Here is a 16,398-nt window from a genome sequence, read left to right as displayed (position 1 = left end):
TCAAAAAAGGTGTTTTTCACAATTTTTTTTCGAGGCGAAAAAAGCGACACTCAGGAATACTCTTTTTCATTTATTTTAAGGCATGATTGAAGAGTAATAAACAATTTTTTAACATAAATAAAAAAAACAAAATGGCGGACATATGAGGGATCTCGCACAACTTCTCGTTACGCGCTAGTAAAACGGCGTGTAAGATTGCGGTCGTAGTTTTCCTCTGAAACGAAAGAGAAAAATATTGTCTTATTCAGAAGGCTTTCCCGCATATAATAGACTACTCTTGTATAAAAATATGAAAAAATGAACACACAATTAATTATTGAAAAAAGTGCTTTTTTTTCAAAAAGGTTTTAAATAACATTAAAAAATTATTTTATTTTTGTATTTTGTCAGTTAATTAGTTGCGCATTTTAATTATCTTTATATAGATTATCGGTTTGAAATGATAACTTTCGTCGTTTTTTTAATCTTACACGCCAGTTTCAAAAACATGGTTTTGAGAAAACGTGTTTCAAAGTTTTCAGAAGGTAGACAGTATACTCACACGAGGGACGGTACACAGGCCCGTAACTCCGAAATCAAATCTTGAATTCCGCTATAAAATTTTGAGGGCATATTCTCCTATAATATATCTATCGATTGTAGTAAAAAAAATCGATTTTTTGAAGCCGACTGATAAGAGGCCCCCTTTAAGGAATTTTGTTTAAGAGGACGGTCAAAGCAGTTTGAATGGCTTCAATTGGGTGATCGATATATTCAGCGTTTGTCAGCAATTATACGCATTATGCAGATAGTTATCGAATGACTAAACATTCCCAAGGCGTATAAAGATTAGCCTTGGAATATCCTAATGGCAAGCCAGCGTCACATTCGCAAAACTTTCACAATATTAGTTGTTAATGTATGAGTGTACACCTGATGCAAATTAAAACAGGTAGTAAAATTCATACCATCCACTTACATCTAATCTGGGCTGATTGAAAACAAGTAGCACAAATGCTACTTTCCCATAAAAATTATAAAAAAGGGGGAAAAATATGCTGATCCACTAATTTTCTCATTTTACTAAAACGAGAGAGGTTTTTCGACCAAAATTTGAAATTTCTCTATTTTCATAACAAAAATAGTCAGAGTATAAATTTTAGTAATGAAATTATTAGAGTGATTGCTTATCCATACTCGCCATCTGTTATTTATCATCCACAATTTTTAGTACAATTTTTTTATTTATCTTTTTAGAGCCATCCTCACTTGTTAATGCTACAGTGCGGGATAATAACACGACAAGTGATAGTTAATTTTATGAACGTGCGGAGAATAATTAAAAGATTAAAAGACGAACGTGACAAACGGAAAGAGTGAATGGCATAAATCAGAACAGAGAAGCATAGGAGGTATTTACTCCTATGCATTAACGTGCGTAGAGTCTTAATTTTTCTTAAGTGCAAAACACACGCACGAGAGTATAATTAAAACGGTACTACTACTGGCAAAAAATAAAATAAAATAAAACAGACCTTTTTGAGAGCGAAAAACTAGTGCAAGTTTAAGGCTAAACAATCGGCGTGTGGTTAAACATTAAAATTATGTGATGAGATCATGAGAGCATACTTTGTGGAAAAGGGTATTAGGATGTCCAGAATGTTGGAATACAATATTGCGAACCACCTCCTACGCACCTCCAAAATAATGTCATCCATATGACCGATGAGAGCCAGACATATATCAGACTACTTTTTGACTCGAAGAGCTACACAGATTGGCTTTAAACGACATTCACAGAATCTTTAACCGCCTGTACTCGCGAAATGCCGTTATCGGAGTCCAATGTGCATCGATATTAGACAAGAGCTTCAACTGCTTTGTGCGACCCTGGTACATCTGCTTTCTGTATACTGTTTTAGACTAAACTCTCTCCTGTTCAGAACTGACAACGACATATACATATATAAGGTCTCGCTTTATGCGCACCAATTTTATGCGATTTTGAACTTGTGCGGTTTGTATTTTATTTAAAAATTTCTCGGACAATCATCGCAAAGTTTAATTACTGGTTACATTGCAAGACAAGCAAAGCCTTTTTATGCGAATTTTTTATATGCGCTTCTTGGATGGTATTGACCTGGACAACGTTTATTTTCCACAAGACGGCGCTACGTGCCACACAAGCAACGAAACCAATGATCTTTTACGGAAAAAGTTTCCGGACCGTGTTATCTCTCGAAGAGGTGATCACAATTGGCCACCGAGATCTTGTGATTTAACACCTTGTGACTTTTTCTTTGGTGTCACGTGGCAGAGAAGCTTTACGCCAAGAACCCAGGGTCGATTCAAGACCTCAAAGATGGAACTCGTGAGGCTATCGAGGACATACGGTAGCCACCTTGCAATTCGGTTATGGAAAATTTCATGAAAAGGATATTGTCCTGTAAGCGTGGTCGTGGTGGTCATTTGCCTGATGTTATTTTCCACTATTAACGGCATACCTTCCTGTTTATAATGAAATAAACATTCGATCATTTATATTAAAAAATAGCATTTTCCTTTGAATATCAAAATAACACCTCTTATTGGAAAATCTTTATATCTGAAGTTTACATCCTTTTTAGGTGTGCGTCTCCAATAGGGGTGTGCGTCTTGATGTTATTCCACAAATGGAGAGACCTACCGTTTTAAGCCGACTCTGAACGACAAATGGTTTTTGTGAGGAGCAGAAATACCCTCGGAGGTTTGCCATTGCCTGCCTATGAGCGACCGCTATTAGAATAAAGCTTTTTTGTTACTTTTAGTTCATTTTCTTATTTATTTATGAAAAATATGTATATGTGGCTTTTGTAATAATATACTAATATAGTTTGAATAACTATATATTAATTAGGATATTGAAAAAGATATATTGTATGAATTTATGTAATTTATGAGTTTATGTATAAGTAAGTATGAAAAATATTTGTATAAGCAAACTCCCCCACATTTTACTTTATAAAAAGCTTAACCGTAAAAATATAGAGTTCAAGTAAACCTAGACTCAAATTCCCATAATTCAGAAGCAGTCGCAAGAAAATCATTTTTATAAAACACGCCAATGAGCCGGGAAATTAATTGCGGCACGTCACGTAAAGAGGGAGTGCTTTCGTCCTTGATAATGCCGATAGCCGTAACTATTTGTGGTTTGATATCAGCGAATTTTTTATTAGCTAACAACACAGTTAACTCGTGCAAAGAGAACTCAAATTCGTCACTTGTATATGGACCAGTGGAACTGTAAACAAAATACAGGATGTGGGAATTAAATTTTAGTTAATAAATTAGCAAATTACCTCGTATGTGGAAATAAGGAATACAAAACACACGCCAAGCAACGAGCAAGTGCTTTGCGCCTGCAAAGAACAATAACAACAATATTGTTTTAGTTTCAAGTCTCCCCAAAAATCAACATCGAACATACTTATTCGTCACAAAATCATTCTTCAAACCAATTGCGCCAAGCAACGTATCACCCCAACCCTCAGTTTGCGTTGACGTCAGGCACATGTAGGAGGCAAACATCATTAACACCTTCCTGGCAGTGGCTGTCTCACAGAGAAGCTGGCAGCCGCGCGAAATAGCCGCACCCCAGACTAAAGCTAAGCGTGGCTCCGTGAATGGACTAAATAGGGAAGATTGAATTTCATGCGGTACATAAAAACAATGGTAAAATTCAAAGTTGTGGCGTACTCACTCAGTCTTCAAGCCTTCCAGCAGTTGACATACGTCTTGCAAAAAAGTGATTTTATCACTAGAGTTTGTAATCTGGTCAATTTTGTAAAGGAAAAAAATATGCAGGGTGAAGTAGAATGGACCGCGCATGATGGGCATCATATCCATTTTCACAACAGATGTTTGTAGTATCTGCCACAGTGCTTTCCAGGTTGGTGTGTGCCAATCTTTTGATTCTGCTGATGAGCGGAAATAATGCGAGATGGTTGACTCTAAAAGTGGATATACGCCAGTAACAAACGTCTTCATGTGCCCAATAGCGTTAAGAGTGCTGCAGAGCAGGAAATTGCCAGTGTCACACTGCGCCTGCCATTGAATGATTGTATCCACAAAATTGCTAAAAATAGGAGCAGAACTTTGTTAAAATCAACTATCCGATTAGTGGGCAGCACTTGGGTATTTACTTGGAAACCTCTACGCTCTGCGTTTGCATAGGCACCATTATTTCCACCATCAGATTCAAGGCTTCGCGTTTCTGTTCGTCAATGGACTTTACGCCGCCAGTGGCGCGTATAGACTTGTCCATTGTGTTGATCAGGTCGGTGAAGGCGTTATTGAAGGCATTTATACCCTCCTTTGTGCCCAATAGCTTGTGGTTCTTCGCCGCGGTGAGACACAACAAACGCACGTAATTGCGTGTGTAGAGTATGCGCTTCGCTGTTGCGTAATGTATGGGCTGCATAATGGCTTGCCAAGACGTGGCTTGCTCGGGCATCATGGCACAGCTGAGACGGAGTAAGCTGAAGTAAAAACAAAACATCTTAAGCTTTGATTTAACTTTAACTGTACAAAAATTTACTCCAAGACGGCTCTATCGGCGTAGTTCGTTTCAGTTGGTATTTGTAGTATGATTGGATAATCAACTGCGGTTACGAACCACTTGAAGAGATCCTCCAACTCCGCATAATTCACCATATACCACGGATACTTGATGGCGTCCTCCAATATTTTGCTAGTATTTATGTTTATGTGTATATTCGGTTCGAAAGACATTTTCACAAAAACCGTAAAGAGTCGCGAAATAACTGACGATTGCGTGTTGGCCGGTATTGTTGGAAAAGTCTCCTCAAACCAGGCGTTCCAATTGATGCGTATGAAGATGTGTCCCAACATAGCATGAGTGCAGGGTAAGAACTAGAAATGAGCGAAGACGCAAATGAAAAAATATATACAGGCATGTATGTACATATGTATGTATGTATGTATATAATAAATATAAATTCAATATGGGAAATTAAGTGCCCATTCACCACCAGTGCAGACGTAAAGCAAGGCCTGCCGCCCTTTCTCTTCCACATCGTCCTAGACGACGTCATGAAGCAATTGACCCTGCAGAAAAAGAGGCACCGGATGGAGTCTCACCAGACATCTTGTGGATCTGGACCGATGACATCTGCTTCCTCTATCACAAACTCACTGACTGGAGGTGAGCATCGTCAAGACGAAGGCTATGAGAGCAAGTCATATAATCGTTCCCGGTGGAATTTGTCGAAAGCTTCTGCTACCTCGGCTGTACAATCATGGCAAATGGCGGAGAAGACTAAGATGTCAACTGCAGGCTAAACAAAGCAAGGGCGGCGTTCGGGCGAATGCATAGATTATGGGCGAGTTCGCAAATCTTCAGGCGCTCTAAACTGCAAATATTAAGCTCATGTAGAACATGCCTGGTTTCTAACACCCACACACAGGGGCTATACAGTCTTTCGTCAACAAGTGCCCCCACATCATATGTAAAATATTCTGGCAGAATAGCATCAGCAACGATGCGTTTACATTTCCATGGAAGTCGGTTCTACGTTACCGAAATTACTCGGGGTTTTCCCGACCCCGTAAACTAGCCCTGTCTAGTGCACCGTACCTTATCCCTTATCTGTCGACACAGAAGCAGACCTATGCAGCAAGTCTGCTCGAAATACTCCTCTTCAGAGCTGGCAACGAACCCAATCCTGGATCCGAAGTTTCCTACTGCTGCGTTTGCCCAAAACGTCTCCACCCGAACTCTACATTTGTTAGGAGTAACAAGAGCGACGAGTGGTGCCGTCTTAAGATCTGCTCAGGCCTTAAGACGCACATATTTGGGTACATGTTGCTCCCGGCATCTGGCGTCATCAACCACTGTGCTGGCACTGCCATCCACCACCATAAACCAAACCTCGACGGTTGTTAGGAGCTTAAGCATGTGAAGGCACCCCGCACGATACCTACTCACCTAACACCCCCTTCCCTCTGGACCCAACCTGTCGAAACAGCTAGTTTCCTGGCCCTACCGTTAGATGAGCTAGACGAAGACGACCGGTAACTACATTGCACTGACAGAGTTTAGTAAGCTGTTATAACGGGCTGTGGATATCAATGAATGCGGAAGCCATTCTATGGCAAATCAAACGTAGAAAGTGGTGATGGATGGATCACACACGCTTAGAAAACCACCAGAAGCATCACGAGAATGACACTGGACTCGAACCCACAAGGGAGCGAGGTGTAAAAAAGCAACCCAGAACCATGTACGATGTCCTGTCGAGGCTCTATGCTCCCGAATGGAGTGGACAAGAAAAAAAATTAAATAAGTGCTATATATAAAATTTCTTTGGACATGTGGACATCATGGATTTTATGCATTTGCATAGTCGAGATATTTAGAAAAATCATAGCTACAAAAAATCAATTTATCAAAAGCGGTTTCCTATGTATTTCCAAGCAGTTCTGATATAACTTTTCGTGAAAATAAAAGTGTTTTTTTGTAAAAAAAAAAATGATCACATAATAAATCATCAGTAAGATCTATCGAGGCAAGTAATTTTATTATCTCCAAAACGTACATTTTACCGATTAAAATCGGGGTTTAATGCTACCGAAACTCCTCTGCTATGTATGAAGCCAACCCGAAGGAGTTATCAATTTTATACTATGGTGCGCAAAATTTAATCAAATTAAGGGAACATGAAATTTCATCTTTTTATGTGCCCTTTCTCACAGGTTTCCTTGATAGAGTTTGACACATTTTCAAAATTTTGCATGCACTTATATTAGAATTAAAATATTTTACTTAACCCAATACTTATTTAGATTAGATTATATGCTTTAAGAGGCTTGCACTTCGACCTCATGGTCTTTTGTGCCCTCTACTCAACATTCCAAACCATTCTTTTGTGCCCTCTACTCATCACAGTACCTCATCCTCACCTTATTTCGAGATATGAATTCAAGCTAATTCAGAAAAAAAATTTGTTGGCTCCCATTGTTGTTGCTAAAAAATAGGCATTTGCCTAGATGTTCTAGTAATTATGTAAATCTTCGTAATATCTTCTAAATGACTGTTACCCATACATACTTTTTGTAAATTCTCACGAAACAAATCTATTTGTGCAGGTTGCGGCTTAAATCGCTCCCAGGGTAATGCACCCATACCCTCGTGTATATTCACATAAACATGAAAATCGATGTTCGGAATAGCGAAGTAATGCACGTACCAACCGAACATGCGCGTAAGGATCACATGCGAAACTGTAAGGTATTAAAAATTAAAAACAAGTTCGGGTAACTGACTGCATCACACAATAACTCTTACTTGGCAGATTCTCCAGCACGAAACTGAAAATGTCTATTAAGGACTTGATCATGACTTTGCTTTTGGGCGCATGCTGTTCACTCCAAGGCGACAATGCTTTATCTTTTACCGTCAGTTGGCGGATCCAGTTTGCTGAGAATTTTTGTAAAGCATCTTCAGTGTATGGTACTAGCCATGGCGAATAAAGTTCAATAATTGATTCGAAAACAACATCGCTTACTGTAAAGAACAATTGATGACAATGAATTACTTATTTATTTTATTTACTGCTGAATGCTTACTCTGATCCGCCAGCAAATCTTGAAACGTGCAAATCGCTGTAACAATGACGACATGCCCAATACATGAAAACCACATGGCAAGTGGATTACAGTAGTCCTTATGCTTCGGATATAGTCCGTGCAGGCCATGGTGCAATCTCTCTTTCTGGAAGTGACGCGCGAAGAGCAGCACAGTATCTGTCGCGCCTTTTAGGTTGAAAAGGTTTTGCCGGCGTGCAAAATCAATTGAAATGTCCACTACCTCAGCGCTTTTGGTGTTAGCTGACATGGTTTTACAGTTGAAGCGTGCGAGCAGCGAGTTTAGCAAGTCCAGCAGCACAATTGGCATTAATTTCTGCTCTGAAATTCTATCCAAAACCATTTGCAATACTTCGCCGTAATGTTGGGGGAAATCATAATCGAAGATGCGCACCAAATGGCGTCGAAACTGATCCTGAAGAAGGCTGGAGTCGGGCTGAGACCAACATTCCAAACCTTGCAATACCAGCTGCAATAGCTCGTTAATATCGCTAAGTTTTGGTTGTGAGTTTTCAAGCCATGTTACCAAGTCAAACTATAGAATGCAGAAAAATATGTAGATAAATGCTGGGTTATTAAACGAAAAGAGCATACAAATAAATGTGCAATAAAAATGATTAGTATTTACTTTCGACAACAACACAAAAAGTATTTTTTTATCACAGCGTTTTAAATACGATTCAACCAGGAATTTGTACATTTGCAGGAATTTTTGCGGTGCCGTTCGGAAGGGGACAAATGCAGCTGCCAGCTGCTTTATGAGATTGGGGTGTTTCAGTGCAAGCTCCAGTATACTGAGACCCTCGTTGTCTTGGTTTTCATGCATGAAAATCTGTATGTAAAAAGAAATGCATTGCAACAACAATATATGTTTACGTTCCATGCGAAAACTGCTGCTTACGTTAAGCTCATACAAGAGCTGACTATATAAGTCGTTGGTTGGTTGGAATTTGATTGTAACGTCAGTAAGATTTTCCACAACAGCATAGAAAAAATGTATGCCTGTGTTGGTGACAACAGTGGTGTGCTGTACCGAATTGGATGCAATCAAGATGCTGAAAGTATAAACTCGTATAGATAAATATTAAGAAGTTAAAGAAGTTCTGTGCATTACCGCATAATGCCGCTCAACTGCTCTACACAACGCGCGAATTCTTCCACATTCAGTTTAAGCATTCCGTTTATAATCTTGTCGTGACGTTCTATGTATTTACTTATCTTTCCTGAGACCTCGTTGTCCATGCGTATTTGTTCAAGTGTTGTAATGATGCGCGCTGGACTGCTGCATTGCCGTTTGAAAAGCAGGGAATTGCAGTTTTTAAATTTCACTTCCTCATAAGGCACCATTTTGTACAAATTCAAAACCATATCTAAGTAGTTTCGGTTTAGCGAATTCAGTTCACTGGTTTCGTAATGAAATTTGCTGGAATAAATAGAAAAGTATTGAACTTGTAATGATTGCATTGACTTTATGATTTCAGGAAATTAAAGAAATTCGGTACTTAGGTTTCTTTAATTATCACATCTTACTTTGCCATGCTGTTAAGTGTTTTTAACATCGCTTTAAGTTCTATGAACGTAGACTTTGTTATTTGACTTGGAATGCTAACGACGGACTTCGTATATTGAGGCGCCTCTACCCGCATATCGTACGAAGTTAAGAGTTGTTTGATGCGCTCGGTTGGTTCAACGTGCACCTTGGGTGGCAATGGTGTGCGGAGGTGTTTGATCGACTTGGAACGATGACATTTTCGTGCCCACTGCTGGGATTGATACTTTTGTTGTTTTCGTATATCGGGCAAATAGAGAAATTCTGTCCAATGTGACTGCGGATAAATTAAATAGGTTTTGTAGTATTCAAGAATTTTGGTGGATAAACTACATACCGTATTGCCGTTTAATATTTCCCGCAGCTTTGAATTGTTATACTGTGGTGGAAAATTGCAATCATCTTTCGTATGCTGATTTATGGCCGTTTCATGCAGCCACAGGTCATACGATTTCATTATCCTAAATTAGTAGCGTTAATACACTTTTAAGCTAATGTTTATAAATGTTGACACTTATTTTTAGTTTTGAAACTTACTTCGAGCAATCACTGTAGAATATGCTTAAACTTTCTTCAGCTGCGCGCTTAGTTGCTTCGTTAGTGTAGAAAGCATCAGCTGCCTTTAGATTGGTGCTAACTTTCTTCATTAGGGGTACGTTGAAGTCATAAAATTTGTCTGAAACGCCGTAAACGCCTCCAAAACTGTAAGGAATAAAAGAAATATATAAAATACAATTAATTAAATAAATATAACATTAAATTTATTTAAAAAAATATAAAACAAAATTAATTTAAACAAAAATAAAATAAAATTAGTTAAAAAAAAAACAATTAAACAATAATAAAAATAATTAAAAAAAAAAAAAAAACAATATATAAAAATAAATCCATTATTTTCTCGATAAATGGCTGTAGTGATCGACATCTCGCAAAGTACCGATCAACAACTTAAAGTTTATGCTCATTTCTAAGGTGACATTTTACATTAAAATAGTTCGTTTGCTATTTTTTGTTTCTTCCATTCAGGTGTGAGTTACAGGGTACTAACAATGGAAGTCAGCAAAGAGTAAATTCGGTACATTTTAGTTTTTCTTTGATAAAGGCGAAAATGCAAGTCAGGTCGCTGAAGTTGTGAATGGTGGTTATGGTGCCGATACTGTAACTGTAGCTAATTACGTGCAATCTCGGGTTCGTCGATGCCGTTAAGGCATTTTTGATGTTAAAGAAAATGTCGACGAAATCACAGATATAATCGAAGTTGACCGGCATGTTAGTAGTCGTAGCATCGGCCAGGAGCTAAAGACTGATCATAAAACAGTCTTAAACTATTTGCGCAAATATTTTACGTAAAAATAATGGATTCCTTTTTCCCCAAACGGACGAGCTTCTGTTCCTATTTATGGTGCGCGTATGATGTTTTTCCGCAAATGGAGGGACCTGCAGTTTTAATCCGTTTGACACCATTTTTAAAGCCTTCGGTTGGGCACTCGGGCCTGGCTTTTTTCGTCCTGTTCGAGGATCATTTTTAAAAGGTTATATCCATAAATCGATAGAAAATTAAATTTTTGGAAACCACCTGGAAACTCAAGTCCTTAGCTATAACAGAAATTGTTAAATTCCCGTCCAAAGTCGAAAAAGCCTGGCCAGACCCGGGTGGCCAATGGAGGGTTAAGTCCAAAGTCGAAAAAGCTTTGCCAGACCCGGGTGGCCAATGGAGGGTTAAGTCCAAATGCTTTTTTACAAGAAGCTTTTTTCATGGCAGAAATACATTCGGAGGTTTGTCATTGTCTGTCACGGAGCGACCACCATTACAAACATTTTTCTATCATTGGTGTTGCGTGCCCGGGGATTCCCACCTGTGCGCTTTCGAATGTGAGAGTCCCGCATCCACCCATTCAGCTACTGCCGCCGCCATAAAGTAATAGCAAATAAAATATTATAAGAATAAAATATTATTCACCTGTATTCATCGCATTCCAATGGCACTCTGCTTAAATAGAGTTCAAAAAACTTCTGGCATATAATTGGAAATACAGGGTGACTAATATCCATGCCTGCGATAACATTCGCATATTTGTATATCACAAGCATTTGCGCCGGAAACGGGTTGGACATTTTCAGCAATGTTGAAGTTTTCTGTTTAAAGAGAGCAAATAAAACTTAGGTTCCAATATAAAAAAAATCACATTTACCTTCAACGCAGTCTCCAAAGTACCTTTACTATTGCTAATAGCTAATTGCCGTAAAAATTCCGGCCAAAAATGCGCTTCCTGGGTTTTGAATTCAATCTCCAGCAGCACCAGCGCTAGCCAGCCATGAAGCGGTGAGACTGTTGGCACGCGTAATTGCACGGAGCCGAAAAGTGTTTTTAGAGTCGACATCTTACTGATGCCCTTCCATTCATCACAGCCCTTTGTGAAATATCCACATCATTAAATATTACTCGCAACCATGTAAATGTTGCTTACCTTGAAATAGTTGTGAAAGAAATCCACTGCTTGATAGCGTGCGTCCGAGAACTGGTAAGCAATGCGCAAAATCATGTCGAGCAGGTAGACCACGCTTGTGTTTTGCCAATTGGGCAGAGCGGTAAGCAAATTCAACCAAGCGTTTATCAAATTCATAGGTGTGGACAGACCGTAACTGCGAGGATGGTAGCAAAGAAGTTATACGGCATATTTGTAATGAAAAAACTTATTGAACACTCACTCAGTGTAGCTCGTTATTTGATGGTGAATCATGTTGTCGAGCAGTGCTAGCACAGGCCCAATTGAGTTTGGGTAAATTATGTCTTTTGCCATTTTCAAATAAGTGCGATCAGCAGTCAGTAGAGAATTCAATACAGCATGAAAGCTAAAATGTTGCAAATAAATATAAAAACGTGATACGAAAGAAAAATAATTTTTTGCTTCTTTGCTTAACTCACTTTTCACAGTTTGCTAAAGTTTCTGGCGATTCCAAAAATAGCGGAACTATTAATTCTATGCAGCGTATTACCGCGGCATGACGATAATCGTTCAAAAGTGACTTCAACAGCTCTAAACCTTTCTGGCAAATCAGAGGTATCGTATGCCCATGCAGGCTAACGAGAATGGCAACATATACAGCAAGTGGCCTATTCTCAGTGACACCTTGATAAATTATCTCGATATGTTGCAATTCCGGCACAAACATTAGGGCCTCCATAGGATTGCGTAGCGCGCGCTTTATGGCTTCAGTGCCTTGATCCATCAGATGTAGGCGTAGCAGCGACACCATCGTCCAACACCAGGTTGTGAACTGTTCTTTTGTGGATTGTGAAAAATCAATAAGATTGGAAACTTGCCGTACACTTTCGGATATACCAGATAAACCAATTATTTCGGGTGCATGTTTGTTCAGTGATTCAGTGATCAGGCACGCCATGCGCACATGTATGTTATGCGGCAGAAAGAGGCGCCCGTCGTAATCGAAACCCCAATTCAAGTGGCTTAAGACAATGCGCGCAAGCATATTTTCTTCCGATGTATAGTCGAAATGAAGTAGCCAATTTGACAGAATTTCAAAGCTATCCATGCCCGGTTTCCAGTTCTCCAAAGGCAGTGACTTGATCAGATATTTACTATTTTCAATTTCATTGAAACGTATTTTCAGTTGCAATAAGAGGCATGTAATTAGATCTTCATAGGAAAGAGTTAGATTGACGAGCATATCGCGCGCAGTTTTATAACAAATTTCGCGAGTGTTGGCGTTTACGAAACCAATCTAAAAATATATTTTTATAATAAATTATATAATGAAAATAAATCAGACTTACATTAAAGATGTGGATACATATGGTTTTTATCAAATCCCAATCCTTGGCTCTATCCCGTTCGTTGGCCATTTCAAAAAAGGCTTGCAGCAGATAATACAAATCTTCAGCGGATGAGTCTGCATTAGCAACACTGAATTTTTTCCAGAAATCCGGCGTGTTTATAAGCTCACTATAGTCTACAAGTATTACAACAATTTAACGCGGATTAAAAAGCCAAGGAGATTATGTAGACTAAAATTTTTGTTCGGTAGTATGGTACCTGTTTGATTTGTCGTTAACTCCGTTGAAAAACCGACATTTAGGTAATAAAATATTTGCCAAGCAATTTCTGAATCGAGCGAGTGGAAAGGTAGCGATGAAAAATATTGCCAAGTGGCCAAATTGCGAGCTCGATAAATGTAGCTGCACGCTTTGAAGAGCAGTGTATTCAATTCCACAGAAATGCGTTCGCATGTTCTTACATCCTTTGGGATTTCGTTGTGCCTGCAAAGTTGAAACTCCTAGCCATCAATGTGATCTTAATAATTATTGGTAGCATAAGTTTCTTACATGAATAGCTCATAATAATCGGTGCTGTATTGAAGCGTATGCCTTATGAGGCGTCCCAAACGCTTTGCTAGCTGCTTGTAACGCTCCGTATTATATGTCAACATACCTTCACCGAAAATATCCACTAGTCTGGAAAAAAATGTTATAACGCGCAGGACGTCATTGGCCAGTATGAGATCCGTGGAAACAATATAGTCATTCAGGAATTTTTCAATTTTCAATGCGGAACTAAAATATGTGTTGAAATTATCTATATTAACAAAAGCTACAAAACTGAATTCCAGGTAGAATTTATACTCACACAAACATTTTCTCAAATGGTATTTGATTTAGCAGTGCGATTAAATCACTCTCTTTTAGGCCCACGCACTCACCATTTGCATTGTGACTATCCTCACCATCTGAGTCTACGAGTATCCAGCGTTCTTCACGCGCAGGATCCGAAATTTCCTTGTGAGACTTTAAAAATGTTATAAATTGTAATAGGCAACTTTATCTGAAGGTGAAATCTAACCTTTTCGAAGTCTTTTAGATATTCATTTCGTTTTTTTACGGGCAAAAGTAATATTTGCAATGTCGCAATACAGTGATTCATTTCTGGCGAATCGAGATCTAATGGCTTCTCCCTGTCTAGCGAACCGGTTGCTGTGCTGGCGCCACAAGGAATTTGAAAGAACTTTGTTGCCCAATCGCCCACACCATTTGGACAGCGTAGAATGTTGAAAAGTAAAAACCAGTGATCTTCTTTAGTTGCAATGAGCAGATGTAGAGCCACCAGCTTGTGAAGCCATATTTTTAAATCGGTCGAAAATTCCTAAAACAGTACACACGATTTTTTCGTAGTTTTTTATTCATTATGCCGTTAACATTAAAACGGTATATAAAAACCTTATTTGGACTCAGTTTGCGCATGAAATTAAACAAAATCGATATAGAGCGTCTTAGGTGTGCCATATAGGGAATGACAGAGGCATCGAACACCTTTTGTAAAGTAATTTTTTCCCTCTGTGCAAGCATAACCAGACAATCGGGTGAAATTATATCGTCAATAATTTGATCAATCTGCAAAAGGGTATACATTTTTAATGCCCATAATGTGTAGGTCAATGCACAGCTATTTATGCTCTCATGTTATGTAAAATATTTAAATTTTAAATTTGTTTAACACACCTTTACTTTAGTAATTTTTGCTGCTATTAAATTTGTTGTGTATGTGTTGCAGACCAAATCGTAGAGATTATTCAACGCTGCCGAAGTGGTCTCCAAATTTTTGCCATCTACTTGAGCAACTCTGGAAAAAATTAAAATGCATATATTCAAAGTAAGCAACATTGATTTGCGGAGTCACATGAAAATAATTTTGCAAAGAATTTAGTTAGAAATATATCTAAATTTCTAGATTAGAACATTTTATTTATACGAGTATAATAAACGTAACCCTTCATTTAGAGTACCTAAGTACTTTCATTTGAAACTGATTTGCTTTATAATATTTAGTAGAATTTTCAAAAATATTTAAAAACAAACAAATAAAGAGATACACTTAAAACACCAAGGAAACGCGATCGTCTTATCACAAATTCTTCACAACCCAATTATTTAAAGTTTTATCCACATGCACATTTATATCTATTTTTGTGGTAAGAACTCACTTGTATGTAACAGACTCCTTCACTGTAACTTTATCGCCACATGCCGCTGAAAAAGTCTTTGTGATGGGGACCTCAATCCAAATTTGTGACTGTGACTCTGTCACACATTTTCGTGCTTTTTCTACATCATAAAAATTCATTGCGAGTTTACTTTGCAGGTTGTAGTACTCAAGAAGCGCTGCATAAAGTGGATCATTTTCGTAAGTCTCCAGTAGGGAGTTCATGAGAAAATCCAATTCAAACTGTTTAACTAAATCTAATTCAGCACAATAATAGAGTTGTTTTTGTTGTTCCGCTGTAAATGGTAACAATTGACTGTTGGTGAAGTAATATTTTGGTGATGTGGTTCTTTTGGTTTGATAAACCACTTTCGACTTAGTTTCTACCAGTTGCAATGGCATAAGATTTGGATATTGGAGGAGCGGCAGATTTTTTTCTGGCCCAACAGGTGCTGTTGCATTTGTGTTTACATCTGCTGGTGGTGCAGTCGGAGTTTGCGGCACCTCTTCTACAGGTGAAGGTATTGCTGCAGCAATCCCCTGGATTAATGCGTTTACTTGGGCATGTTCTTTCGCTAGCGGCACCTCCTCTACAGGTGAAGGTACTGCCGCGGCAATCCCTCGGTCTGATGCTCTTGCCTGGGCAAGCTCTTCAGCCAGCGATAGCTGCCCTGGTGACTTCTCGCCTGATATTATAGTATCTTCAGTTGGCTCGACATAATCAGATGCAATGGAGCATTCTTGGCATACAATATCATGTGTGCTTGTAGTTGCAAATTGATCAAAGTCCACATTTGACGTGTTTTCGCTTGCTGCCCTGTCCGTTACTTCCACCCATGGGATGTCGATCTCAGCTTGAGGCACGGTGTTCGCATTTTTATGTTTTACTTTAGATTTCTTTGTTCTCTGTAATTTTTTATACTTTATAGGCGTGTTTAAAATAATAGAATTTTCAAATTTACCTCTTTAGTTTTTTCCAACGTAGCCATCTCAATATAAGTTTCTTTATCTACATGCAACTTTTGTAATATTTTTCTACGCCTCAATCGAAAAGAAAAAATTCGCTAATAAAGCGAAAATCCCCTAATAATAAATAAAAATATAAAAAACATCAACTTCGATCAGCTGGTTGTCAAAATACATATTGTTACCAGGTTTTTCTGAATGGAATTTGAAATAGCAGTAGGGATGCTCATTTATGGAAAGCAGTTCAACATTTGTGTTGAGGGA

General features: G+C 38.4%; 1 protein-coding gene and 1 long non-coding RNA gene across 3 annotated transcripts; one reads left to right on the top strand and one right to left on the bottom strand.

Annotated features, from left to right (window-relative positions):
* The first annotated feature begins 1,253 nt into the window (after nt 1-1,253).
* Nucleotides 1,254-3,024, top strand: LOC128855998 (uncharacterized). The gene is made up of 2 exons (XR_008453778.1): nt 1,254-1,872; nt 2,607-3,024. It is a non-coding gene; the product is annotated as an uncharacterized LOC128855998 (long non-coding RNA).
* Nucleotides 3,008-16,268, bottom strand: LOC128855996 (ectopic P granules protein 5 homolog). Of its 2 annotated transcripts, none has more exons than XM_054091313.1 (29): nt 16,131-16,268; nt 15,170-16,074; nt 14,688-14,808; nt 14,406-14,579; nt 14,032-14,331; nt 13,819-13,976; nt 13,518-13,745; nt 13,228-13,451; nt 12,969-13,144; nt 12,099-12,916; nt 11,882-12,025; nt 11,641-11,815; nt 11,365-11,583; nt 11,133-11,308; nt 9,710-9,874; nt 9,510-9,633; nt 9,154-9,449; nt 8,738-9,046; nt 8,525-8,678; nt 8,252-8,455; nt 7,606-8,158; nt 7,325-7,543; nt 7,088-7,260; nt 4,556-4,890; nt 4,161-4,496; nt 3,719-4,093; nt 3,446-3,646; nt 3,318-3,377; nt 3,008-3,259 (listed from the first exon to the last, which is right to left on the bottom strand). In XM_054091313.1, the coding sequence occupies exons 1-29, from the start codon at nt 16,155-16,157 to the stop codon at nt 3,010-3,012; spliced, it is 7,599 nt and encodes a 2,532-aa protein (XP_053947288.1). In that variant the 5' UTR covers nt 16,158-16,268; the 3' UTR covers nt 3,008-3,009. The 2 variants fall into 2 exon arrangements, with proteins under 2 accessions (XP_053947288.1, XP_053947290.1); XM_054091315.1 differs by having other exon boundaries at nt 13,819-13,967.
* Nucleotides 16,269-16,398: the final 130 nt, after the last annotated feature.

The sequence above is a fragment of the Anastrepha ludens genome, chromosome 2, assembly GCF_028408465.1.
Source record: "Anastrepha ludens isolate Willacy chromosome 2, idAnaLude1.1, whole genome shotgun sequence".
In the NCBI taxonomy this organism is placed as follows: Eukaryota; Metazoa; Arthropoda; class Insecta; order Diptera; family Tephritidae; genus Anastrepha; species Anastrepha ludens.
The sequence above is the reverse complement of the archived record's forward strand: the minus strand, read 5'-3'. Positions and strand labels throughout refer to the sequence as shown.